Source organism: Puma concolor, chromosome B3, assembly GCF_028749965.1.
Source record: "Puma concolor isolate L17-30 chromosome B3, mPumCon1.1.hap2, whole genome shotgun sequence".
Taxonomy (NCBI): domain Eukaryota; kingdom Metazoa; phylum Chordata; class Mammalia; order Carnivora; family Felidae; genus Puma; species Puma concolor.
In genome coordinates, this window is record NC_141672.1 from 27,983,402 (window position 1) to 28,010,777 (window position 27,376).

General features: G+C 47.4%; 1 protein-coding gene across 1 annotated transcript; it reads right to left on the bottom strand.

Annotated features, from left to right (window-relative positions):
• Positions 1-876: 876 nt before the first annotated feature.
• Positions 877-24,985, bottom strand: BATF (basic leucine zipper ATF-like transcription factor). Its single transcript, XM_025919907.2, has 3 exons — positions 24,687-24,985; positions 21,559-21,663; positions 877-1,425 (listed from the first exon to the last, which is right to left on the bottom strand). The coding sequence occupies exons 1-3, from the start codon at positions 24,747-24,749 to the stop codon at positions 1,216-1,218; spliced, it is 378 nt and encodes a 125-aa protein (XP_025775692.1). The 5' UTR covers positions 24,750-24,985; the 3' UTR covers positions 877-1,215.
• Positions 24,986-27,376: the final 2,391 nt, after the last annotated feature.

Here is a 27,376-nt window from a genome sequence, read left to right on the forward strand (position 1 = left end):
AACTGTGCTCAAAATGGCGGCCTGTGGAGCCCAATGGAGACAGGCAAAGCCATGTGTGCTTTATCGCAGCTTCTCAAGGGAGGTGGGGTCTTTAACAGGACGTGTAGGTCCATTGGCAGGAAATTCCCCAAGGACCTAAGCCACATGCTGCCCCTTGAGAGCACGAGGCAGCACTTTCCCCGTGTTGCCCTTGTGTTCCTAGAACACCTTGCATGGAGCCTGGCATGCAGCATCATCCAAGGCTGGCTTTCTGGGAGGAGCAGAGAAAGTATAGTTGTAAAGGTGAGGGTATCAACCTGAACGACCATTCCTCTGAATGGCATCTTGCACTGGTCCTTCTCCCTGTCTGGAAAGTGGCCTGTTGACAATCCAGGAAGCGTGAGGCAGTGAGGAATGGAAGGTGGGAAGGTCATGGTGAGGTGACTGGGCGGGGGGGGGGGGGGGGGGGGGGGGGGGTTGGGGAACCAAGAAGATGCCTACAGGGAGGATTGAAGATGCTTTGAAAAAACCCAGCTCAGGGCTCCTGGGTGGCTCCATGGGTTGAGTGCCCGACCTTGGCCCGGGTCACGATCTCACGGTTCATGGGTTCGAGCCCCGCGTCGGGCTCTGTGCTGACAGCCTGGGGCCTGCTTCGGGGTCTGTGTCTCCCTCTCCCTCTGCCCCTCTCCCCACTCACAGTCTGTCTCCAACATAAACATTAAGAAAATAAAAAATAAAAAAACACCCAGCTTCCCAAGTAGGCCAACCAAACCATGGAAAAGAAGAGATTAGCAGAGTCCCCAGAGCTGAGACCAAGAGCAAAAGAAGGCCCCCACCCCCGCAGAACCTAGGCTTTCAAGGGACTACGTGAAAGAAGAGAACCTCTTGCCAGACCCGTTGCTTTTAAGAAATTTATTTAGAAAAATAACCCTACCCTGCCCTCCTCCCTCTGTGCCATGGGACTTGGGCGTCGTGTCGGATTTGACTCTGGATTGGGCCTCCCGTCCGCACGGGGGCCCGGCACATGCTGACAGGCGGCCACGCCGCTGGGTGACCTCACACCCTCTCGGCCGGTACAGTCCTGCGCTCGATCCTTGTCCGGGCCTCTGCCTCTGGGTCTCCGGAGGGAGAGAGGGCCCTGAGGGGCGAGGGCGGCCTGGCCACAGTCTGTGTGCCCCTCCCGAGGCCGGCCAGGGCGGCTGGGGGCTCCGTCCGCCCCCCACCGCCTCTCAGAGCTCAGGGCTGGAAGCGAGGCGAGCTGACGTGAGGCTGGTGGAAGGCATGGGCGCTGTATACCACGTCGGGGGGCGAGGGCGTGCTGGCCGCCAGCACCGAGCACAGGGGCTCATGGCTGCTTAGCACCGACGTGAAATACTTCATCTCTTCCGTGAGCTGCTTGATCTCCTTGCGCAGAGCTGCGTTCTGTTTCTCCAGGTCTTCACTCTCCTGTGGGGAGACAGGTCAGCATCTGAGACTAGCGTCAAGGAAAGCACAGGATCGGGGGAGGGGGGACCGGAGGAGCCCAGACTGGGTTCTCACCGGCACAGCCGTGGGGACGGGCGTAGGTGAATTTTTCTGCATGCGTGGGTGCACGCGTGCACATGTGTTTGCGTGTGTCATATGAGAGTGCGGGTGCATCTCTGCGCCCCTGTGTATGCATAGGTGCCCGGTCGAGCCTATGAAACTGCTGGAATTTGTCTGTTTTGACCTATAAAGATGGCGGTTCCACATGGTCCCACCCAACAGAGGCGCGCACAGGAATGCGTGTGGGCACGCTCCTTGGTGTGTGTGCGTGTGTACATGGGTCTCCGTGAGTGTGTACGTGGGTTGAGAGGGGCAAGGGTAGGTGAGGGGAAGCTGGATGGCAGGTTAGAACCTGAAGAAACGGCAGAGAGTTTTTCTAGTTCTGTTTGATACAGGTCAGCATTTCCCAAGTTTGCCGTAGCAGTAGAATTAGTTTAAGGGCTTGTCACACAGTTCCAGGCTCTTCGTGCAATCTAGAGATTTGAACTGAATGGGTTTGGGATGTGGGGTGAATTCTGGGAATTCACGGAATTTTTATAAAAATGTTTATTTACTTTTTTTTTTTTTTTTTTTGAGAGAGAGAGAGAGAGAGAGACAGAGCACAAGAAGAGAGGGAGACACAGAATCCCAAGCAGGCTCCAGGCTCTGAGCTGTCAACACAGAGCCCGACGCGGGGCTCAGAACTCGCAAACGTCAAGATCGGGCCCGGAGCCGAAGGTGGACGCTTCACCAGCTGAGCCACCCAGACGCCCTGGGAATTCGCTGAATTTTATCGAGTGCTCCAGGTCATTCCCATGATCGGGCAAGTTTGCAAACGTGAGTTAAATGCAACCTTAGATTTGTTTTAGTTAGTCAAGCACTAATGTAGTGCCTAAATGTTAGGTGCCTGAACACAGACTATGAACTCAAATGTCCGTTGATTGGCTGGCTGATGACATTAATTGCTGGCCTAGAAGTTGACTCAAAACTACCGTGGGCAGTGGGCAGATATAAGATAACCTACCACGTAAAAGGCACCTTACATAACCCATCAGGAGCATAAGCAGCAATGAGATATCCAGGTTTGCTGCTAACGGCCTTCATCCATGAGCCCAGGGTTTCTTTTTTAAGTGGCGGAGGGGTGTACGACCGGCCTTACCCATCAAGCCAGCTCCCATCTGTCTGTGAAGGACAGATGCACTCAGGCTCGGACCCAGCCTGGCATTTCCTGTATGTGGCGTTGAGCTAGAAAATGTGGCTAGGTCGGTACAAAGGAAACCCCTATCTCTAACATGGGGTGGGGGTGGGTGGGATACTCAGACCCACGATGGTGGGGTCAGAGGCACTGGCTTCTTCGGCAAGGTACGGCTGGCTCTCGCTAATCTCGCCAGTTGGCTGTTTCCAGGCACATCCCAGAGGCAGGGCATCCCCTCTTTACCGAAAGGTAAGAGAAAGCAACACATGAGACTGGGTGGGGGGTGGTTGGTAAGACGGGAACTGGGGGCCGGGAGTCCTGGCCCCTTCCTCTAGCCCTTTTCCTCGCCCCCTCTGAGAGTTTCCACTGGTGACAACGTTTACTGTAAATTCTGTGCTCTGAAGAGCCTGGGCAAACCCCGAGACAGAAGGGAGGGGAAGGGTGGGCGGGCCACAGGGACCAACCGCGCTCTGACCTTCTCCCCGCCTAGAGGCAGGCCCAGCTTTCGGGAAGTGACAGCAGGTTCTTCCTCCCCGAGCAAGCTCTGCTGAGCTCTCTCTAGTTTTCTCTCCCCGCCCCCCGCCCCCCCTGCCTTGCAGATCCCAGAGCTCTAGGATGGGGCGTCACGACTGCCGCTGCCTCTAGCCAGAAAACAACCCCCTGTGACAAGAAACTCATCTTTACCTCGGGAAGCAAGACTGCTTCCTGCTAGGGCCCCAGAGAAACCAGCCCTGCCAGCCCAGCAGCCTCACTGCCAGCCAGACACTGGCAAGAGGAAGAGTTTGACTTCCCTTGTAGAAGGAAGTGGCTGATCTGGGGCCTCCTCCCAGCATGTCCCCACCTGCCAACGTTTGGTCCACTCTGACCCTCCCTGGGGCAGTCATGCCCCGGAAGGGACTCACACGGGGACAGCTGGCAAAGGCCGTTAACTCGGAGGAGCAAGGATCACATCCCCCGACTTCCCTTAACTTCCCAGTGGTCGCTAGCAATCTAGGACTCAGTGAGGGGGGACGGGAGCAGAATGTTTGGGAAGGAAATGTCAGCCTCTCACACGCATGTCTTCTGCTGCAGCCAGGGAGCAGTGAGCTGGCTCACAGTGAGTCTGGGCTTCCCTGGAAGCTGCTTTCCACTTTTTGGAATTCACTTGGGGCCCTCAGGCTCCTCACAGGAACCCTGAGATGGACACGCTGAGGCCAGCTGGCTACTATTATTCCCACTTCTCAGATGAGGCCAACTGAGACCCTGGGACAAACCTACCCCAAACACCCCCTCCAAATGATTACAGGCTGGTGGCAGCAGCCGCTACGAGGAAAGGCTTTGGAATTTGCCTCAAGACACTTATTTTCTCAGAGGTTCAGACACTTTAGCGATTGACCCAAAGCCCCATAACCATACAGGGTTATGCAGAGCAGGGATCGGCTGGAGGCTTCCCCGCCCTCAGCCCCATTCTTCTAGCATACCCAGTGCTTCCCCCAAGAGACTGGTAACTTACGTGACCAAAGGTCTTTGGAGATCACTAAGAAGTCTTCAACTGCCCTACAGTCTCCCAAGAGAAAACAAGGTCTTGATTTGGGTGATCTTTAGACACCGCACTGGAAGCCTGAGTTAGTCATACTTTCCAGTCACAGAGCTGATCTGCCTCCTGCGCAGAGTTGGGAGGGAATCATCCATCCAGCTACGCTTTTAGAGGGCTCACTCAAGGCCAGACCTTCTTCCACATGCACAGTGAGGTCCAGAACATACAACAACAGTGGGCTCCATCCGCAGTAACTGGGGACCGGGGTCCTGGCTGGGTGAGCCCCATGACTCTCTTTTCACTCTCTGAGCCCCAGTTCCTGTTAGAACGGGAAGACTGGACCTCAACAGTGGTTCTCAACCTTGGCCACACATTGAGATCAGTGGGATCCCTGGGGAACCTTACCAATACCAGTGCCTGATTCTGGTTTAAGCAGTCTCGGGTACAGCCTGGGCATTTGGGTTGTTAAAGGCTCCCAGGGGATCCCCTAATGTGCCGTGAACACTGCCAACCATGAGAAGGAACCATGAGTTTAGAAGCTCTCCAAGCCCTCTTCACCTCTGGAATATCTCAGAGTCCGAACTGAGCGTATTAACCTCCAACCCCCACTCGTTGGGAAGGGGTGCACGTGAGTGTCAGGGAGAAGGCTGTTGGGAGCAGAGGGATGTAGACTCAATTTATATGAGAAAAATGAGTGGAAATCGATTTTGTAAAAGAATAATCTAGCTTGACGTAATAATTTTTATTGAATGCTGCCACGTATCAATCACTTTTCGAAGTATTTTAGTTATTATCATATTTAATCTTTGCCACAACCCTATTGGGTAGATAATGTTATCAGACACATTTTACAGAAGAGGACGACCTAAGGTACAGAGAAGTTAAGTAATTCGCTCAAGGTCACCTGGCTCGTAAGTTGCAGCAGCAGGACTAGAAGGAGGCAGTCTGGCTTCAGAGTCTGTGCCCACCATTTTCTCTTGCCTTTGACATCTGTTTACATCGTATGACGTTTGGTAATTATCCTGTGAGGCCTCAGCCCTGTTGGCTTTGCCATTTCATCTTCCCTCTTTTCCCATTTCTTGCAAGTCCGGGCGATAAGGTTCACAATTCACCCTCACCTGTGAGGCTGCCTGATGCCAACCCTGTCATGAACTACAAGCAGCTCGGGGGTGGTTAATGAAGAGGCTTCATGGGGGTGTGGGAACATTCTGGGAAATTCCCTACTGGAGGGGCCGAAAGAGGGTCACTCAAAGAGCTCTCGAATGATGGGGAATCCCCAGGCAGTTCCCTTACCCACAGGGAAGCCAGTGAGGACCAAGGCCAAGGACAGGCTCTGGCCCAAGGCTCTGGCAGGGACTCTCCAGGCATTCTGAGCGGGGCTTGGTCCTCCTTCCTGCCAGCTCTGGTTTACTTCTCTTTGAATTTTCTAATCACAATTTCCAGAAGAGTGAAAATAGTCCCGTGTGTTCCTCCTCAAGAGAACATGTATTCGTTTATCGATTGGGTGACCTTTCAGCCCCCACCTACACTTAAGCAGGAGAGTAGTGTGTGAAGCTTATCCCTCGCACCCAGCTATGTTCAGCCTCCTGCAGTTACCAATCCCCGTCCACAAAATGCAGATACAGAGTGGAGCCCGCCATTGCTGGAGAAATCTGCGAACTGACAGGTAGGACATTTCCGAAGCCATGGTAGGACGTATGCCTACCCCTCCAACCAATCTGGGGGAATTAGCCCCAACTTCTGGTCCTCACCCGATGAAGAGAGAAGAGGAAACACTAAACCACAGGCCTTTGCACTGAATAATGTACAAGTCTGATTCTGGAGAAATTTTTACTTTCTTGCCATCCTAAACTCCTCCCCCTTGCTTTCCTCTAGAGAGGCTAGAAAACAAATTCACCAAAATACTCCGCTTCCCTTGCAGCTAGGCATGACCATGTGACAGATTCTGACCAATAAGGTGTAAGCAGAAGTACCTGGGGGTGGGGCTTCCCTTTTAACTGAAAAAGCAAAGCCTCACCAGGACAAAAGCCACCCTCCCTCAACACAGATTGATGCCTGGAGGTCCAGCAGCTACCTTGCAACCTTGAAGATGAAAGCCACATACTGAGCATACCTGCACAGAGACAGAAGTAGCTCGGGTCTTTGATGACATTCCTGCCTTAGCCCTGGTCTGTCCAATTCGAATTCCTTGTGAGAGGACTCCTTCTATTACTCGTAGCTAAATGCAATCCTGGCTGATATCTCAAGTTAGAAAGTTTATCACTAGCAAGCCCAATTCCAAAATACAACTGATAATTGCCATGAACACAAAGGTTTGAATTAAGTTTTGTTTTGTTTTTTAAACCTGCCAGGCCTCTGGGACAGTGTCTGGGTATAAAACCCCTACAACTGTACTAAACTCACTCCACACATTCTACCTCATGCACCTGACGGGCTTCAAATGTCACTGCTCCCCAAGTGTCAACCCTGGCTACATACTGACGTCACCTGAAGAGCTTCAGAAAATCTTAATTCCTGGATCTCATTCCTGTGAGAGGTTCCAATTTGATTGTCCTGGAATGGGTCTCAAGCATCAAGACTTTTAAAAATGCTCCCCAGGGGCACCTGGGTGGCTCTGTCGGTTAAGCATCCGACTCTTGATTTCAGCTCAGGTCATGATCTCCCAGTTTTTTGGGTTCGAGCCCCGCATTGGACTCTGAGCACTGACCACGTGAAACCTGCCTGAGATTCTCTCTCCCTCTCTCTCTATCCCTCCCCCCCAACTTGCACTCTCTTTGTCTCTCTCAAATAAGCTTAAAAAATTGTTTCCCAGGTGAGCTTAATGGGCAATTAGCTTGGGAATCATGTTCGTAGCTGATTCCTCTTTTTAAAAATGTAAGAATATAAATATGGGCAGTGTTTAATTTTATTAAAATGTATTTTATATATTTAGATTTTTATTAAATATTTTTATTTTATAATATATAGTAAAAATAGCATAATACACATAACTTTAGAGAGATGGGAGGATGTTTCTAAGTCAAAAGTATTTTCTGAAAGTAAATGCCTATTTAAGGCAAAGGCCTTACTATCCCGATTGCTATTATGTTTGGTGAAAACAATTTCAAGTAGCCCAGAACAGTTCATTTTTATGACAGAAGAGCCAGAGGTAGGACATCTATTCGAATCTCATTAATGATAACTTGATCAAACCAAGTACCCTTTAAATTGTGGAGCTCCATGAGGGTCTATCACGGCCTTCACTGCTTTGCCATCATTGATTAGGACAGTGCGTGGCACATAGTAAGTGTTCAATAAAATCATGTTGCTTGTCTGCCAGCTTGAACTCTTTAATAATTTACCAAACCCTGCTTATGAAGAGTCTACTAAGCAAATTTATGATGTCCGTGACATTTCCAAGGGAGTGTTTAAGCATTTACTAGCTTTTATAGCTTCTATTTTATAACAAGGATAGTTGCAAATGAGTGGAAGAGATTCACTTTTTTAAAAAGGCCCAGGTCAAATCCCTACTCAGCAACACTTTTGTTCCGCAAACTGAACCTATGCGTGGGAGTAGCAGAAGGAGCACCATTTTAGGAACTCTGCATATAATTTCCTTAGCTGGAACCTGGCTTTCCCCATCCGTTCCACACGAAGGAGACTTGAAAAGCCAGGCCCGTGCTCTTAAGTTTTTATAAACTGGAAAGTATTATTATATATGAAGTCATATATGACTTCATATATAATAATACATCTGATATCTCCATCTGATTGATTTGTAGGAAAATGCCAAGTGCTCTGCGTTAAACAAATGAACAAATATAACCTTCTCAATGCAAAACAAAACAGGACAAATGCACTATTGTTCTGCTTTTATATTTACTCTGTCATTTAACTATCGAACAACCCAGGGAGGGGCTGTTGCTTCCCATTTTGTAGATCTCAAGTTAGGTTCAGACTTATTCCCCAGGCAGATCTGAATTAGTTTTGTTGACTCTCCCCACCCTACTCCCCGCCCCTACCCCTACCCCACCCCCAGCAGGCTCCTGCTCCCTGCCACAGGCTCCTTCCTGAGTTCCTTCTCCTGATCTCAGAGGCCTGGGCCCACAAGGCATATTTTCCGACTCTTGGCCCTTTTCCAACACACAGTTTGGCCTCAAGGCTCTGCTGAGCACACCCTTTCCTCAGGTCCTCCCAGTCTCCTTCTACGATCACAATCTGCCAGGGCTTCAGACAGACCAGACCTTCCTTTGCTCACTGTCCCCACCCCGTCTGTCCATCAGTTACATTCAACATCGCACTATTTGATTTTCACCGAAGTACTCTTCACTTTATGTGTTGAGCCTGTTTGTCATTTATTTGCCTGTTTTGTTTCTTTTTTAAAAAAAATTTTTAACGTTTATTTATTTTTGAGCGAAAGAGAGCACGAGTGGGAGAGGGGCAGAGAGAAAGGGAGACACAGAATCCGAAGCAGGCTCCAGGCTCTGAGTGTCAGCACAGAGCCCGACGTGGGGCTCAAACTCACGATGAGATCATGAGCTGAGCCGAAGTCAGATGCTCAACCGACTGAGCCACCCAGGCGCCCCTACTTGCCTGTTTTCTAGTGTGACTTCCAGTTGAATGCAAGGTCCATGAAATCAGGGACTCTGTCTTGTCCCTGCTGTGCTCTCAACGCCTAGAACAAGCCAAGCCGTACCTGGCACCTAGGGGGCTAATACATACTTGTTGGGCGCATGAATCATTTCTGCTAACATTGGATCTAGTCCTGGGAATATGGCCTTTGCTTTTATAATTTTCTGGATCACTCTACCCCTTTAGCAGGAAGGCGTGTTCTCATACCAGCCGAGGACCCAGAAAATACTTTGGTTAGAGGATCCTCCGTTGCAGGAAATTACATTTTGGCCCCAGGAATCCAGCCCACTCTGCGTGGCCCTGAACTTTATCTTCCTTTTGAATTTTGATAAGAGCTCAGGTCACCTTCCTTGGTTTCCTGAAACCAAGAGCGATGAGTCGTGTGCTGGGACAGTTCCGGCACATACCTGTTGTCCTGGTGTAATTCTTACTAGTGCTGTTTTTGCTTCCAAAAGTGTTCCCGTTTGGAGGATAAGTGGTAAGATTTACTAAAACTTGACCCCCACATTCTAGCTCAGTGATATCATCTTTGTCCTTGTCCTCACTGTCCTCCGGAGTTCACTCAGATCTCTATTTGCCCATTTTCGTATGTTTTTAAATAAAAAAATATGCAGTATAACTACCTTTAAAATATTTTTAAAAAATCATACCCACCCATGATTCTAGTACTCTTAACACAAGTGTTTCCATTTGCACATGTTGCCCTCTTGCCCTTTTTAAGAAACACAAACACTCATTTGTATGAAATCTCAATCGTTGTACAGAATACAATTTGTATTTGGCTTTGTCTTGACTTTGTCACCTCTCCATAATCACCATAATTATCATTTTTATTGGCTCTGTCATCAAATGGAAGATCCGCACTTCACCCCAAATGGTTTTTTAATGTTGGACATTTAGGCTGCTCTCAAAATGTTGCTATTGTAAGTAATACCACAGTGAACATCTTGGTGCATTCTGGGTTTTGTTCGGTTATGTCCTAGGATAAATTTGTAGGAGTGAGATTAGCAGAGCAAAGGGCACAATCAGTCTTCCAGTTCAGGGCCGTATTGCAGTAAAAGGGTTATGTAAAATATACAATGTTGGGGCGCCTGGGTGGCTCAGTCGGTTAGGCGGCCGACTTCGGCCCAGGTCATGATCTCATGGTCCGTGAGTTCAAGCCCCGCGTTGGGCTCTGTGCTAACAGCTCAGAGCCTGGAGCCTGTTTCAGATTCTGTGTCTCCCTCTCTCTGACCCTCCCCCGTTCATGCTTTGTCTCTCTCTGTCTCAAAAATAAATAAACGCTAAAAAAAAAAAAAAAAAATACAATGTTACCAGCAGTGAATACATGTGTCAATTTCACTCTAATCCCATTGGCATTTAGGCATTATACTTTTAAATAATTTATTTGGCCAATTAGCCTTTTGAGGGTTTCTTAATTTCGTCGTAATGTGACAAGTTATTGACAACGAAGGAGGAAGAATTTTCTATGGGTCTGTTGCCTAGAACAGCATTCTCAACCAGGGACAATTTTGCCTCCCAGGGAACACTGGACAAGGTCTGGAAATATTTTTACTCATCACAGCTCAGGGGTGAGGTGCTGCTACTGGAATGTAGGGGTTAGATTTTACATTTTACAGTGCACGGGATCCCCCTCCCCCAACAAAGAATTATGCAACTCAAAATGTTAGTGGTGCCGAGGCTGAGAAGCCCTTAGTGTGTATCATTTTCACAATCAGAATAGAAAATTGGGTTATTTTCATTTTGGTAGGAAAAATGTTACGTAAGTTTTCTGTTCATAGCTTCTGCCCACTTACCTATTGGAGTCTGGATGTTTTTCTTAAAAAGGACGCTCTTTCTATGGTATAAATATGACATCTGCATTTATTTCTTTTGATGCAAGTATTTTCCCCAATGTATTACTGTCCTTTTCATTTTGTATTGCAACTTTAAGACCTTTTTAACATAAAGGAACGTTTAAACTTCAGCACCTCTCCACCTGGGACTCTCTTTCTCATCACTTGCTGTATATGCTTGGGCTATATTGCCCAAGATTGGCTAGGTCATTCAAGCCTTCTGGTTAATGGTTTACTTCTTGGCTTACCCTTTGCAAAAGGACGTGTAGGAGCAACACCCTCTGAATAATAAAGTCCTATTCAACAAAGTGGTACAAATCAAAAGCAAATGGTGGGCAGGCAAGAGGTTTAGGTTTTTGGGCGTCCTTGAGAAAGACCTCAGTGTCCCCATTGGTTACACGGCAGGTTGGTTTGCAGCATCTCTGAGTTATCTTTTAATTCTGTGATTCTACATACAAGGGAATATGACCATAATTATTGTTATACCCCCCTCCCCCCCTCCCCCAACCACGCTACCACATGGACACATAATGATGCTCTCTACGTAATGATATCCCACAATCTGAAGGGGACTTTGTCCTGTGGAACCACTCTATGCCCCCTAGGAAGCAGGGTGCCAGACTGAGTACTATGGAGGAAACTAAGAAAATCCCCAAGCAGTTTGGGAAAGGACTTTTTGGTGAGATGCTCCCATGCTTTTCAAGAGAGAGAAGTTTGGGTGCTGCTCGCTGAGGACAGCTTCATGGAGACATCTGCTTGAATGGGCACCATCAATTTGGGACCTGGGACCTGTAATCTCATTTGAACAGAAATTCTTCATAAACATCAAGACCGGTATGGAGCTGGCCTCCTTCCAAATATGCCTCCCAAACTTAACCACACGGACCCATCATCAGTGGTACAGGCATTCAGGGGTGGTAGATTGCCTTGACGTGCTTTTCTTTCCCAAATGAAAATAGTCTACATTGTTGTTCTGCTTTTTAACATGGTACACATTCATCACAATAAAAAAAAATACAGAAAAATACTAGGGTAAGATAAGCTACTCAAAACTCATGACTCAGGAATAACTGCTATTAGCATTTTGGAGAACATCTTCCCAGATATCGGTATGTATGCAAACATGCCCCAAACCCACAGATTTTACATTAACAGGATTGTATTCTGCATACTGTTTGTAACTTGCTGTTCTCCCCTCATTGCTATGTCATATGTATCTTTCTGTGATACAGACATACAGTCATTTTTAGTGGTAGCATAAAATTCTAGTCTGCATGTGTCATAATATGCTTAATCCCCTATTGTTGGGCATCTGTCCAATTTTATAGTATTGATAAACTGTTGACTGGTCATGATGAACTAAGCATCTTTGTGCATTTTTTTCTTCAAACATTTGTAAGTGGAATTGCTGTGCCGGAGTATTCTTATGTGAGATGTTAATATTTATTGCTGCACAGCCTTCTTTAAAAAGGGTTTCAATGGACATGTTGATATATTGCATCGGGACTTTACTTTCTTGACTAGGCCTAATCATGGAGGGGGAAAAAGTGTGAATTTTGGAGGTTGTTGCTTAAAGAACAAAAAAGTAAAATTAGGAAGAGACTCAAGGAGGATATCAGAGAAGGTGAATATAACTTCATGAGAGTCCGAAGGAAACAGGCAGTATAGCATCATGGCTAGGGAGATGGGCTCTAAAGTCAGGCAGACCTCGTTACAAGCTGTATGATCTTGAACGAATTACTTAACCTAAGAATTATGAAATAAGGCTTTTGTGCAGATTAAATGAGATACTACAGGTAGAGCCATTAACACCCAGCGCCTGGTACACAGTCATGTATTTAATTAATGTTTTCAATAAAAGGAAATTCATAGCAACAGAGGACCAAGAGAAGTGACTATTTTCCACAAATGGCTCACTGATTTTCGCTGAAATTTTTAAGGGCAGAACTAGCCAGACATTCCTTCTGTGTTTTGTTTTTGTTTTTGACCTATGCCTTCTCTATGCAAATAAGCCTTATGGCACCGTCTTCCAGAGAGAAAACAGAGAACTCCAGGAGTGAAAAAGAACCACAAGCAGCTTTCTCTTCCAGTCCTCCCCAGACGACCAAGAACAATAGTGTCATTCTAAGGAGGCCCAGGGGGTTGACATCTTTGCTCAACTGTTTTTCCTCCATTACTCAATCTTCCTCCGAATGTAAATAACTTAATTCTCACAGCATCAGTTCAAAGCTTCACTTCATGCATAATTTACACTCAGGACCTTTGTTATATATGGCATTAAAGATATCTCCTGGAACCTGGAACCCTTTTTATTTTTTTAGACTAGTATAAGACTCCTTTAGGAGCCAGCCCCAGGAAAGCACCTTTCCCACCCCCAGCTAAGGGAGTACTCACAGTTCCAGCTTTCAGATTTGGCCCTGTTCCTCCACCTTGCTTCCAGTTCCATTCTGGAGGCCAGATCTGACTTGTCAAAGGCATAGCTCTGGGCTAATATTACTGTCTCCCCAGCATCTCTTCTACTTTTAGCCTTTTCATGAACAAAGCTTCTCAACTGATCTCAACTTTTCTTTTCCACTGACCCAGGACACTGACTCAAAATCCTTCAAGCCACTACAATCAACCAGGATGGCCACACAAGTGACACTGATCTGCCATTCCTTATAGTGGTTTGTCTAGTACTGTAGAAGTTAGGGTTACTCATGACAAATCCCAACTTATAGTCGGTTCTCCCAAAGGACTGAGATATTTATGTCAGATGCTCAAGAGATAAAATGTCACAGAGGAAGACTATTCAGTGTTTGAAATCAAAATTAAAAAAGAAATCATCCTGGGGCGCCTGGGTGGCTCAGTCGGTTGAGCGGCCGACTTCGGCTCAGGTCATGATCTCACAGTCTGTGAGTTCGAGCCCCGTGTGGGGCTCTGTGCTGACAGCTCAGAGCCTGGAGTCTGCTTCGGATTCTGTGTATCCCCCTCTCTCTGCCCCTCCCCTGCTCATGCTCTGTCTCTGTCTCAAAAATAAATAAAAACATTAAAAAAATTTTTTTAAAAAAGAAATCATCCTAATGCATATGTAGTAATGACTGATGTCGAGAATGTAAATATGTACATTATAAACATAAAAGCACATGATAAAAACAGCCAAGCTGTATAAAAAAAAGGGAAAATGCAAAGTATCTCTCTTTTGCTTTAGACCTTTCATCCTATTTTTCAGAAATAAATATTAACTTTGAGGGAAAACCCATGTGAAAAATTTTAAGTTCATACACATATGCACATGTATGTTTTTCTTTTTATTAAAAACATACATGGGGGGCGCCTGGGGGGCGCAGTCGGTTAAGCGTCCGACTTCAGCCAGGTCACGATCTCGCGGTCTGTGAGTTCGAGCCCCGCGTCAGGCTCTGGGCTGATGGCTCGGAGCCTGGAGCCTGTTTCCGATTCTGTGTCTCCCTCTCTCTCTGCCCCTCCCCCGTTCATGCTCTGTTTCTCTCTGTCCCAAAAATAAATAAACGTTGGAAAAAAAAAATTAAAAAAAAAATAATAAAAACATACATGGGAGCAAACTAGGTACCCTATTCACCCCCTTTTTCACGTAAGCGTATAGAAGCTTGATAATCTTTCCAGATTAACACATTCGATGTAACATTTTGACAACTTCATAGTATCCCATTGAATGGACAACTATAGTTTATTTCATTACTTCCTCACCCATGAATATTTAGCTTGTTTCCAGTCTTCACTATAACCAACAACGCAGCAATGAGTGTCTTCACGTGCACATAATTGTGTAATCTGTGCGCATGTCTGTAAACAGACTCCCAGATGTAAAATTGCTGATGTTTTACACCTGAGTAAAATGAGCGACAGGTATGTGCACTTGTAATTTGGATGGGCTTTTTCTTAAAATTTTATTTTATTTTTACATTTATTTATTTATTTATTTATTTATTTATTTTTTTAAATTTTTTTTTCAATGTTTATTTATTTTTGGGACAGAGAGAGACAGAGCATGAACGGGGGAGGGGCAGAGAGAGAGGGAGACACAGAATCGGAAACAGGCTCCAGGCTCTGAGCCATCAGCCCAGAGCCTGACGCGGGGCTCGAACTCACGGACCGCGAGATCGTGACCTGGCTGAAGTCGGACGCTTAACCGACTGCGCCACCCAGGCGCCCCACATTTATTTATTTTTGATAGAGAGCACAAGTGGGTTAGGGGCAGAGAGAGAGGGACACAGAATAGGAAGCAGGCTCCAGGCTCTGAGCTGCCGGCACAGAACCCGATGCGGGGCTCGAACCCACAAACCATGAGATCGTGACCCCAGCCGAAGTCGGACGCCCAACCGACTGAGCCACCCAGGTGCCCCTGGATGGACTTCTAATGGAGTTGTACTGACATATTCCTACTAAGTAGTATGTGGTGGTGCCTGCTTCTCCATTGCCTTGGCAACGTCACATATTAGCAACATTTTTTGTCTTTGCCAGTCTGGCAGGGAAACTTCCGGTTGCTTTAATTGTCATTTCTCTAAGTGAGGTCTAGAATCTTTTCCATATTTATTTGCTATCTCTTTCTCTCTTTCTGTAAATTGCCCATTTATAATCATCGCTCATTTTTCTTTTGGGTTGTTAATCATTTTCTTATTCATATGAGCTCTCGTGTGAAGTAAATATGCCCTTTTTTGGTCATGTGTATTACAGATATTTTCCCCAATCTGTGATTTGCCTTTGATTTTGCATAGAATATTTTGAGCTGTATAGAAATTTTTATTTTTTATGTATAAGGGTAACGTATATCAGTTTTTGCCTTTACGGTTTCAGGGTTTTGTACTTTCTCTGGAAAAGTCTTCATTCCAAAATAATTTTTCAATGTTCTTTTTTTTCCCCCAAATTTCTTTAGTGGTTTGTTGTTTTTTTGTTTTTTTACATTTTTTTTTTATTTTTTTTTTCAACGTTTATTTATTTTTGTGACAGAGAGAGACAGAGCATGAACGGGGGAGGGGCAGAGAGAGAGGGAGACACAGAATCGGAAACAGGCTCCAGGCTCCGAGCCATCAGCCCAGAGCCTGACGCGGGGCTCGAACTCACGGACCGCGAGATCGTGACCTGGCTGAAGTCGGACACTTAACCGACTGTGCCACCCAGGCGCTCCTGTTTTTTTACATTTAATCTGTGTGCATGTTGTATGAGAAATGAAGACTCTAGCTTTCTTCCTCCCAAAATGGCTAGCCAGTTGTCCCAAGTCTATTTATTGAATAATGCAGCTTTCTTTCACTGGTTTGAAAAGCTATCATCATCATTTTGCATTTGCTTTGGTGCCTAGTTTTTAGGAACTGACATATGTATTTGGGTCTTAAATTTCAGTTTGTTTTGGGGTCTCTTTCTATATTCTGTTCTGCCCAATGTTCTGCCTTTTCCACATTGTTTTGATTTCTATATTTATAATTCAGCTAATCTTCTTTAATTACCCTCCTCTAAAATTTTCCTAAAAGCTGTCACATGGTTGTTTTTCACCAAGAACTTAGAATAGCTAATCTAAGTCTCTTCTAACTGCCAGAAAGTCCTATTGGGTTTTTATTGGGATCACATTAAGTTAAATTGATAGATTTATTTCAGGAAAATTGCTATCTTTACATAAGGCATATCTTTCCACTTATTGGAATGTTTTGTTTTTTAATCACTTAGAATAATTCTAAAGTAAAAAATTGAGCCCTGCATATTTTTTGTTAAATATATTCTTTCCTTCCATTTGCCATTATTGGTATTATATATATGTATATGGAAAAGTATGTATTTTTTTAAATATATATATATTAATGTTTTTTCATGTTTATTTTTTTAACATTTATCTATTTTGAGAGAGAGAGAGTGTGAGCAGGGGAGGGGCAGAGAGAGAGGGAGAAAGAATCCCAAGCAGGCTCTGTGCTGACAGCACAGAGCCCGACCCGGGGCTCAGTCTTACAGATTGTGAGATCAGGACCTGAGCTGAAACCAAGAGTTGGACACATAACCAACTGAGCCACCCAGGTGCCCTCATTGTTGGTATTATAAATGGAATCTTTCCTCCCATTAAATTTTCTAATTGGTTGTGGTTTACATATAGGAAAGTTTTTACTTTTTTGTGTTAACTTCGAAAGCTGACTGGGTTTTCTTATCACTTTTAATAGTTTTCAGCTGAAAATTGATCCACTTACAGGATCCACTTAATAGCTACTGATGTCTTTTGGAGATGAACTGGTCCAGTATGTAAATGAACCAGAATTTAAAATTTTTTTTTAATGTTTTATTCATTTTTGAGAGACGGAGAGAGACAGAGCATGAGCGGGGAAGGGCAGAGAGAGAGAGAGGGAGATACAGAATCCGAAGCAGGCTCCAGGCTCTGAGCTGTCAGCACAGAGCCCCACACGGGGCTCGAACTCACAAACTGCGAGATCATGACCTGAGCCGAAGTCGGACGCTCAACCGACTGCGCCACCCAGGTGCCCCTAAATGAACTAGAATGTAAATAAAAACTTAGGGGTGCCTGGGTGGTGCAGTCGGTTAAGCGTCCGACTTCGGCTCAGGTCACGATCCCACGGTCCGTGAGTTCGAGCCCCGCGTCGGGCTCTGGGCTGATGGCCTGGAGCCTGCTTCCGATTCTGTGTCTCCTTCTCTCTCTGCCCCTCCCCCCTTCATGCTCTGTCTCTCCCTGTCTCAAAAATAAATAAAAATGTTAAAAAAAATTTTTTTTAAATAAATAAATAAATAAAAACTTAAAAAAATTAATTAAAAAAACATTTAAAAGGAAATGAACTGGTCAAGATGTGCCTTTGTCATTTTTCACCAATGCATCTACTATGCCTCACAGATTCCATGGTTGTCTGCAGGAGGAAAGGAAAAAAGTGTGGTAAGGGCTTGTGTGAAACATCCAACAGAAGAGAATTAAAATGGAATGTCGACTTTGTTTGTTGATATCACAATTATGAAAAGAAGCACCTGATCCAGTTTACATGAGGGGTACTCAATGCCAGGGATGGTAGAAAACTGGCAAAAGATTAAACCGTTGTGGAGGGGCGCCTCGGTGGCGCAGTCGGTTAGGCGTCCGACTTCAGCCAGGTCACGATCTCGCGGTCCGTGAGTTCGAGCCCCGCGTTGGGCTCTGGGCTGACGGCTCAGAGCCTGGAGCCTGCTTCTGATTCTGTGTCGCCCTCTCTCTCTGCCCCTCCCCCGTTCATGCTCTGTCTCTCTCTGTCCCAAAAATAAATAAAAACGTTGAAAAAAAAATTAAAAAAAAAAAAAAGATTAAACCGTTGTGGAAAGAGGCTCCTTCCCTACTCTATTTTAAAAGCAATCCGTATACAGCATTTTGGTATAAGCCCCTTATAGGATAGATACTGAAAACGCTAAATAATAAGTAACCCACACTCTCACTGCAGAAATGAAGTAACGCTTTTGGTATTTTAAGAGAGATAATAGTGGCAAAGCTGAAACCGAGAAAATGACACTACCCCAGCATAGGAGGCTAGCACAGTAATGCAAGCACGGCCCTTATTTGATACGGTACTCTCAGTCGCTGGTCTTTACAATATTGGTAGGTGGATCTACGGCTATGTCTGAAGGCCAGAGAATGGTTCCAGAACTTCAACATGTGGAGCCAAGCATGAACTCAAGAGTAAACCAAGCCCTTGACCTTAGGGACGCTGGTGGTAAGCCAGAAGGTTTTTCTACCTGAATCACAAACATAATTAAGAGGATAATGGAGAGAGAAGATAGGTGATTACTTCTAAGAGGAAATGAACATTTCAGACCACAGCCAAACCCTCTGCTTGAATTTTACCTGAAGTCAAGAAACAAAGCTGCACTGGCTGTAACCCCCAGGCTAGCTACGCAAACCTATGTGACCCACTCACTGGGCAAACAGTGACCCTGACCACTGTGGTACTCAAAGGAAAGGAACGAGGAGGAGTTTGTCCCCAGATGTGGGGAGGCTAGGAAGGAACATTCTAGAGACTGCGGTTGGAGGTGTGGGTGTGGATGTGGTGACTGCATGACTTGGGGTCTCCATGCATCCCAAACCCAGAGATTCTCTCACTCTAGCCATGGCCAGTATAATCAGATGGGCCAAATCTTCTGGTTCTGAATCTTGTATTACAGAGAGAGAGAGAGAGAGAGACAGACAGACAGACAGACAGCTGCGCCCATTGAAAACTTTGCCATAGCAAAGAAAATATATGTCCCCCTCACTGATGTGTCTCTGGGCTTGAATGAAGACCACTCGGTTGAATTTACAGGGACACAGTGGTGCAGCTCAAGATAGGGAGGACTCTTCTGTTCAGGTTGGGAGGGAAGGCGTTCTCCGACAGAAGTGAGCAGGCGTACGTTGGGGACCATTTCAGCGGGGTGTGTGTGTGTGTGTGTGTGTGTGTGTGTGTGTGTGTGGTGGGGGGGAGGGGGGCGCATGTAGAGGAATCTTAAGCATCAAAAGTGTGTCTGAACTTGCCAGCCCTTAAGAAATCTCTCAGCCCTGAGATTCTGCAATGTATATATAATCTTGTGATAATTTAGCTTGCTTCTATAATAACTATTATTAATATTACTCTTATTATACTTAAAATTTTTGAGTATTATATGCCAAGCAGTGTGTTCAGCTTTTTAGATGCACTATCTCTATGAGGTAGCTACTGTCATTTCCCATTCTATAGATAGGAAAATTGAGTCTAAGGGAGGTTACCAACATTTCTAAGGTCAATCACACAGATAGCAGGTGGCAGAGCTGGGATTCAAACCCTGTGCTTCTGACCGCACAGTCACGGAGATATACTTAATTCACACTTGTTTTCTTTTTCTTTTTTTTTTTTTTTGTTTTGTTTTACTTTTGCAAACTTATAAAGCTTATAGCAGTTTTACAGTCTCAGGACATTGTCTACTTACACAAAAAGCAAGGCTTTATCCTTTCCCATTTTTTTGATGTTTATTTGTATTTATTTATTTTTTAATTTTTTTTAACGTTTTTATTTATTTTTGAGACAGAGAGAAACAGAGCATGAACGGGGGAGGGGCAGAGAGAGAGGGAGACACAGAATCGGAAGCAGGCTCCAGGCTCTGAGCCATCAACCCAGAGCCCGACGCGGGGCTCGAACTCACGGACTGCGAGATCGTGACCTGAGCCGAAGTCGGACGCTCAACCGACTGAGCCACCCAGGCGCCCCTGATGTTTATTTTTTTAAGAGAGAGAGACGGAGCGTGAGAAGGACAGAGGAAGAGGGAGACACAGAATCCGAAGCAGGCTCAAGGCTCTGAGCTGTCAGCACAGAGCCCAATGCAGGGCTCGAACTCGCCAACTATGAGATCACAACCTGAGCCGAAGTCGGACACTCAATCGACTGAGCCACCCAGGTGCCTCTATCCTGTTTAATTTTTATTTGTTTGTTTGCTTGCTTGCTCTAAAGAATATTGAATTAGAATCGGAATCTGATAGAGACAAGTGCATGATCATAGATTTTCAAGCTTAAATAAATTGGAGTGTGGTAAGAGCCTAAGCCATAATGAAATCACAGAGAATATAGAAGTACCGGGGTCCCCAACAACTTAACATTTAGACAGCTGATCAGCATTATCGAAGAGAAGAAAGAATTTGGTGTTCATTCATTTATTTTTTTTTTCGATTCGACAAATATTTATGACCTTAAAACTATGTTGGGATGCAACAGAAGATATGCTGAATACATTTCTTATAAAACACAAGCACCCGTTCAGAGATGTTGGTGCAGACTATTCTCGGCTTCCCTACCAAGCTAAAAGAAGCATCTGTTTTCCCCCCCTAAAACTACACCTTACTCTTTCTTGAGAGCATTAAAACAACTATTCCAACTGGTTGATTGCCACGGTAATCTTTCAAATAAGCACAAAGCATACTTCTTGCCCTTTGTGCCAATTGCCCTTTTTACCATTGAAAGACATTACGAGGATGCTCGAGGTTCGGGAATGGTTCAGGAGGAAGGAGAGGAAGGCTGAGCTGCTAGAGGAAGGGATGAAGGGATGGAAGAGGAAGGAGCCAGTGAAGAAAGAGCTGGCAGCCTAAGGGACCAAGGAAGGGGCAGAATGAAGAGAGGGAAGGCGGTCAGGTATGGGTGACAAGGAGGAAACAGTGCTCTGGCACACGGCCAGAATTCAGAAACGTTGATCAGAGCCCTGCTCCGCCAGTAGAATTGCAGCTCAGCACCACCCGAGGCTCTTGCTCAAGCCAGGGGTCAGGACCTTCTCTAGAAAGTTCCAGACTAGAGGCAACTCAATCAGGACAGTGACCGTCCCAGATAAGTGTACTTGAAACTGCCTCTTTCACAGATCCCTTGGGATGTCATGAAAGATATTTCGAAATAAAACTTAATGATGTTCAGGAAGGCGAAGTAATAAGGTGCGGCCCCCTATGGAGGCCTAGCCCCGGATGCGAGGACCGGGGTGGCTGTCAACTGGCCTCCTAGGGGATGGGACCATATGTGATCCTAACGCTGGGCTCCTGGGTTCCCCCAAAGTGCTTCACACTGTGTAAATTCCTCCCAAAGACAGTCCTGCCTTCCTTCTGCAGAGGCACAAGCTCTCTCTCTGCCTCCTCCATCTCCGAGCAGGCCGTTCTGGTTCCACCCAGCCCTCCTCTGGGCCTCAGGTGATCAACTCATTTACACTTCATGCCCTCTTGGGGGGTCAGGAAGAAGGGCTCACTTCTCTATCAGCCCCATGGCTCATGTTCTGCTACAAATTTTTCTCAATACAACCATAGGAGAGCCTCTCCTCCACACCGCACCCCACAGCCCTACCCCGCCACTCTCCCCCGCCCCTCCCCACATACACATCCCCACGCAGACAGGCTCAAAGGTGTGGTCCAAGCACCCATGAGTGGTGGGGAGCAAAGCCCAAGGCTCAAGAGAATGAAGGAAGTCCTGAACACTCACCAAGTGCAAGGTGTCAGCCTTCTGTGTCTGCCTCTGTCGGCTCTTCTGGGCAGCAATGCGATTTTTCTCCCTTCTCTGAACTTTTCTCACATCATCAGATGAGTCCTGGGAAGCAGACAAGATGGGAATGGGGTGAGTGTGCTCCTCCCTTCTTTTTTTTTTTTTTTTAAATTTTTTTTTTCAACGTTTTTATTTATTTTTGGGACAGAGAGAGCTCGAACTCACGGACCGCGAGATCATGACCTGGCTGAAGTCGGACGCTTAACCGACTGCGCCACCCAGGCGCCCCTCCTCCCTTCTGAGTTAAAACAGGTTCTCCTGCCGTTCGGTATCTGTCCGTCCACCCGTGTGCATCTTTTCATTTGCCCATTCACTCCCTCCTTCCCTAAAGGCTGGGCCCAAAAGAGAACCTTCCCCACACTCTGTCACGCTCTCTTACATCTATATAGGTATGCTGGCCAAAAGCTACAGGAAGAAGAAAAAGACCCTGGGGCCTAGATAGGGCTGTATTTGGAAAAAATTGGTTAAGGCGATGAAGTGTGTTTTATCACCTCTCCAGCCCTCTAGGGCTGCTCCACCCTTATTCTTTCGGCCTAGAATTTTCTTGCTTTTTTTTTTTTTTTTTTCAAAACTTTGTTGACACCAGCAATGTGACGACTTCTGTGAAAATGCTTTTTCAGAGGTTCTCTTGCTTTTTTTAAAAAGGTTTTTTTTAATGTTTATTTATTTTTGAGAGAGAGAGAGAGAAGGAGGGAAGGAGAGTGGGGGAAAGGCAGAGAGAGAGACACAGGATCCAAAGCAGGCTCCAGGCTCTGAGCTGTCAGCCCAGAGCCCAATGCAGGGTTCGAACCCACAAACCGTGAGATCATGACCTGAGCCCCCCAGGCACCCCAGAGGTGCTCTTGCTTAATTCCTCAAATCTGTGGAGTTGATATTATCGTTTCTATCTTATATGTGAGGAAACTGAGGCTCAAAGGGCTTGCCCGAGAGTTCACAGTAAGCCAGGACTTACATCTTCTGCTGCTAAGTCTGATGCCTTTCCAAGCCACTCCCCACCCCTCACTGGTTTGTACCCATGTGTCTTCTGCCACATCGCTGGGCTCAGGTCCCATCCCAGATCAGTCTCTCTTTCCCCCTGCATTCCCTTCATTATGCTCAGTGACCCTGACATTCCCCATGGCTCTCAGCACAATGCCTAATACAAACTAGAGACTAAGAACAGCTTTAACTGTGGAGATTACCTGGCTGTGGCAGGTTGCTGATGGGTGCTTAGGAGGACAAGAGGACATCGGGTGTCCTCTAAGTATGTCCCACAGATGGACATGTCCTCTACGTGGGCAGAGAGGTTAGCTCCAGCTGTCCCCCAAACACTGCAGGATAGGTGTAGGAGCCTGAGTAAAACTCTTCCACCACTCCTACCCTGTTCCCTCTCAGGTCCACACGGGACAGAGGAGCACTGTTCCTGGGGCAAGACCCTGTGCTCTCCAAGCATGTCTCACCAGCATGCCCAACACTTCCAGGCCATTGCAGTAGGAGGGCATCGGGTCAGATGGGAAGGAAGTGCTTTTCTCTAAGGGGCTGGGAACCCAGATTACCATGGAAGCCATGAGTAATTTCCTTCCTAAGAAGAGTACAGACTTCCAGGCAGCCCGAGCCACCCTGATACCATCTGGAGCAGAAGACTGGATTGTTTGCCCTCTAGAGGTCTCTGCTATGACGTCTCCCCACCTGGTGCTCTTCTGTGCGGTATTCATGACAGATGCTGTCTTATATGTTTATATACTTTTATTTCGGCTGCAGCATCTTGAAAGCCCTCTTGGATGTCTATGCTAAGCAAAGAATGTGGTTTTTAAACCACAGAGTTGGGGAAGACATTTTAATCTCTTGATGTATTGGGTGAGAATGCAGAAGTCTTTCTATAGGGAGGGATGTCAAGGAAGGTGGTGAAGAGAAGTCTCCAAAGGTTTGGGGTCAGGGTGCCTGGGGGGCTCAGCTGGTTACACGGCAGACTCTCGGTTTTGGCTCGGGTGGTGATCCTCAGTTCGTGGGATTGAGACCCGCGTCAGGTTCCGCGCTGAGGCTGTGCCCAGCCAGCTTCCGATTCTCTCTCTCCCCCTCTCTCTGCCCCTCCCCAGCTCATGGTCACTCTCCCTCAAAATAAGTTAAACTTTTAAAACATTTAAAATAAAATAAAATAAAATAAAATAAAATAAAATAAAATAAAATAAAATAAAATAAAATAAAATAGAATAAAATAAGCTTCGGGGCTGGCAAGGGGCCCCTCCTGTTGGCACCCCTCAAGCTGAAAACTTTTGACTCGGAAGTCACCATCTAGATTCCAAAACGCCCCCAGACTCTACCTCGATCGCTCTGCTTTCCCCGGAACTGAGCCGAGCTGAGCTAGAAGTGAGTGCGTCCGTCAGGTTCCAGTACTGCCTCCCGATTGACCCTTTCCTCCTGCCCAGCGGCCACAGGGGAAAGAAAGAGGCTTCGAGGCATCGCGACAGCGCCCCAGCATCGCTCTCCGCTGGCCGTGCCGGCGGCAGGGGCAGGGCCCCTGTAGGTCCTCTTGCGTCTGCTTCCCCCTCCGTCTAACTTGCTCTTTTTTCTTCTTCGCTTTTCCCCGTCGCCTCTCTCTCTCTCCCTCTCTCTCTCTTGCCCTGCTGGCTGCCCCACCCTCCCCCCTCCCCCCCGCGACCCCACGCGCCGGGGCCCGGGGTGCATGCGGCCTCTGTGATGCTGTGCCCCTCGGGTTTCTCCCGCCTTGCAGACAGGTGGACCCTCTCTCCTTGGAGAGACCGGGGTTCTCTGATGCACATGCCCCTCCTGGCTTCCTAGAAAGCTTCGCGGGGTGAGGACCCGGCTGAGGCGGGGGGCGGTGGGCCCCGTCTGGAACCGAGAGGAGAAGGGGCCCTGGTGAAATGGGTGCGGGACGAGGGTCCGCGCCGACAGGCGGCTGAATTGCAACCACCGTCGTAAGTCTGACGGGGCGTTCCTGCCACCAGCCACTTCCTCGCGCCCCGGGGCTCCCTGGGCAGCCCAAGCAGGCCTGGCCCTCCCGCTGCCCGCCCCCTCGGAGACGGAGACGGAGACGCAGAAGGTGGGTTGCAGGGAAAGGGGGACCCTACCTGCTTGCCCGGGGGAGGAGAGCGGCTGAAGCTGGAGTCGCTGCTGTCCGAGCTGTGAGGCATGGCTGCAGTCTTCCGGGCTCTCCACCCAGCCCCCGACGCGCCCGCGGGCTCTCTTGTCACCAGCTGGCCTCCCTTCCTGGCTGCTCCCGGGCCGCCAGCCCACCCCCCTGCACAGGTCCCTCCTCTGCCCGCCCTGCAGCCACCTCTGACCCCCGCGCGTCCTCCTCGCTCTGGGGTGCAGAGGCACTGCTCCCCACAGGGACATGTCGCTCGCTTTGGGGCTCGTGCGCGCGCGCTCTCTCTCTCTTGTGGTTTCTGGTAACTCACACTGGAAGTCACATGGGCGGAAACTTAAACAAGGTAGAAGTTAATTTGAGAGAAAATACATATCTGGGAAAAGACCCACAGAATTATATGAAAGGAAGACCAGAAAAAAAAAAATACACAAAACCCCAGATGCCTTCTGACTGTTTGAAAGGCAGAACAGCTCTCCTCAGTTGATGGAGATAAAAGAGAAAAACAGCCCAGGCAGGGAAAAACCCCAGCCAGAATTAGCAAGTCCGTCTCCTGTCAACAGGGCAGAAAGGAGAGGGAAAGAGTTTCCATTGTCAGCCGACTTGATTTTTCAACCAAAATAAAGCAACGAGACTGGGATTTCTCTCTGGTTTTTACCCGAAAGCGGCGACCCATCCGTCCTGTGACAGGCCTCCCTCACCCCCCATGCAGCCTGGTCCTTCCCTGACTGCCCAACAGAAGAGGCCCGGCGAGCTCTGGAAGCCACCGGCGCCGGCTCTAGAGTTGATGTCCCAAATGTCTAGGCGTCACCTTAGCAGCCGGTTGACTGAAGGGAAGAGATGCCTCTCGTGTTCAGAGTCTGAAAGACTCAAGCTCGGGACGGGCTTTGACTCTTAAGGATCCAAGGAGGTCACCGGGTCAAAGCCCAGAATGGAGGAACAGTAAGAAATCGCAAAATGAGCACCGCACTTGGAGTTGCGTTCTGGCGTTAGCAGGGTGCCTGTGGCCCTGGGGGTAGCTCCCCTGAACTCTGTGCCCCCCATCATCTCCATCTGTAAACGGAGAGCGGTAAAACCCGTCCTGCCCACCTCTCTGGGGGGCTGTTTCCAGAAGCAAATGATAGCAGGGATTAGAATGCCCCTGGCCTGTAAAAATATACGCTGTGAAGACAGGTGTTACTTGTAGTGTTCTTAGCCTTGCTGGGAGCACGTTTGCAGAGTTCTCGGTGAGCAATCTGACATTCACCTGGGCATTGTGGCTTTTTTTAAAAGCCCTTGCTTTCTTCCCGGCACGGCTGGAGGCCAAATGCTTGCCTTGCCTCCTCAGGATTAACAGGAAGAATGCCCCCCCCCCCCAAGGATTTTGCATCCACCGGCTGGATTTCTGTCCTAAGACAATATTGTCCTCAGGCTAAACTGAGCAAAACAAAATTCCCTCCCTCCTGGAAGTTACATCTGAGTGGAGGAGGCAGGCGGTAAACGAAGAAGCTAATATACAACACATCAGAAGGTGACAGGTGCTGTGGAGAAAAATAAAGCAGGTGGGGGGTAGGGAATTCTGGGGGTCAGTGGGTTGCTGTTTCTACAGGGTGGTAAGAAAGGTCTTACTGAAAGGGGGGGGGGCATCTGACCAGTGACTTGAAGGAAGGGAAGGAAGGGAGGGAACATTCCAGCAAGGACCCGAGGTGTGAGTGTTTGGTGTGTTAGAGGAGTAGCAAAGAAGCAGTGAGTGGCAGAAGATGATGTCAGCGGGTATCGGGGCGAGGTCATGTAGGGCCTTGGAGGCCACTATGAAGATTGGGGCTTTTATCCGGAAACAAATGGGGAGTCTCAGGAACACCACCTTCCCACCTCCACTCTGTGATTCTCTCCCGTAGCCACTATTTGTGTCCTCGGCAGCACTTAGAAAATTTTGTCATCGTTTTACTAGTTTACTTAGGTTTTTTGTTTCCCTGTTTCCCTCATTAGAGTGTTAGCTCCATTTATGAAGTTAATTCAACAAATGTTTATTGAGCACCTACCATGTACCAGGCAATGTTCTAAGTACCGGAGATACAGTTAATACTTTGACTTTTTCTCTGAACCAGATGGTGAGTCGGTTTGCTTTTGCTACCCAGCAAGCCACAGAAAAATCCAATGGCTTAAGACAACAACCATCTATTTAGCTCATGAGTCTCTGGGTCCTCTGGAAGGCTCTTCTGGTAGAGGCTAGGCGAGGCTGATCTTAGCTGGGCTCTTTCGGTGTCCTCAGATAGCTGGTGGGCTGGCTGCTAATCCGATGGCCTTGCCTGGGCCGGCTCTGCTCCACATGATCTCTCATGGCCCCAGCAGGCTTGTTCATCGAGCTGTTGCAGGATTCCAAGAGTAAGCGCAGAGGCGTTCAAACCTCCTGAGTCCTGGGCACAGCCTTCCTTCCGCCACATTCTACTGGACAAAGAAAGTCACAAGGCCGGCCCAACTCAGCGGGTTGAGAAACAGACTTCACCTCTCAACGAGAGGGATTTAAAGAATTGTGGCCATTTCTGCAATCTCCCACAGGTGAGGAACCATTGGAGGTTTCAAAGCAGAGGCGTGATGAGCCCTAACATGGGTGGAGATCTTTGTTCCTCCTCTAACACACCGAACGAGATCTTTCTGGATGCAGTTGAGAGTTTACCGTCGGGGAGCAAAGCG

What these genes read in the sequence shown, in the direction of transcription:
- BATF (XM_025919907.2), bottom strand. Translation starts at nt 24,749, where the DNA reads ATGCCTCACAGCTCGGACAGCAGCGACTCCAGCTTCAGCCGCTCTCCT. An exon ending in CTCCTCCCCCGGGCAAGCAG is followed by an intron (nt 21,664 to 24,686) that starts GTAGGGTCCCCC and finishes TCTGCTTCCCAG; the next exon opens with GACTCATCTGATGATGTGAG. An exon ending in AGGCTGACACCTTGCACTTG is followed by an intron (nt 1,426 to 21,558) that starts GTGAGTGTTCAG and finishes GTCTCCCCACAG; the next exon opens with GAGAGTGAAGACCTGGAGAA.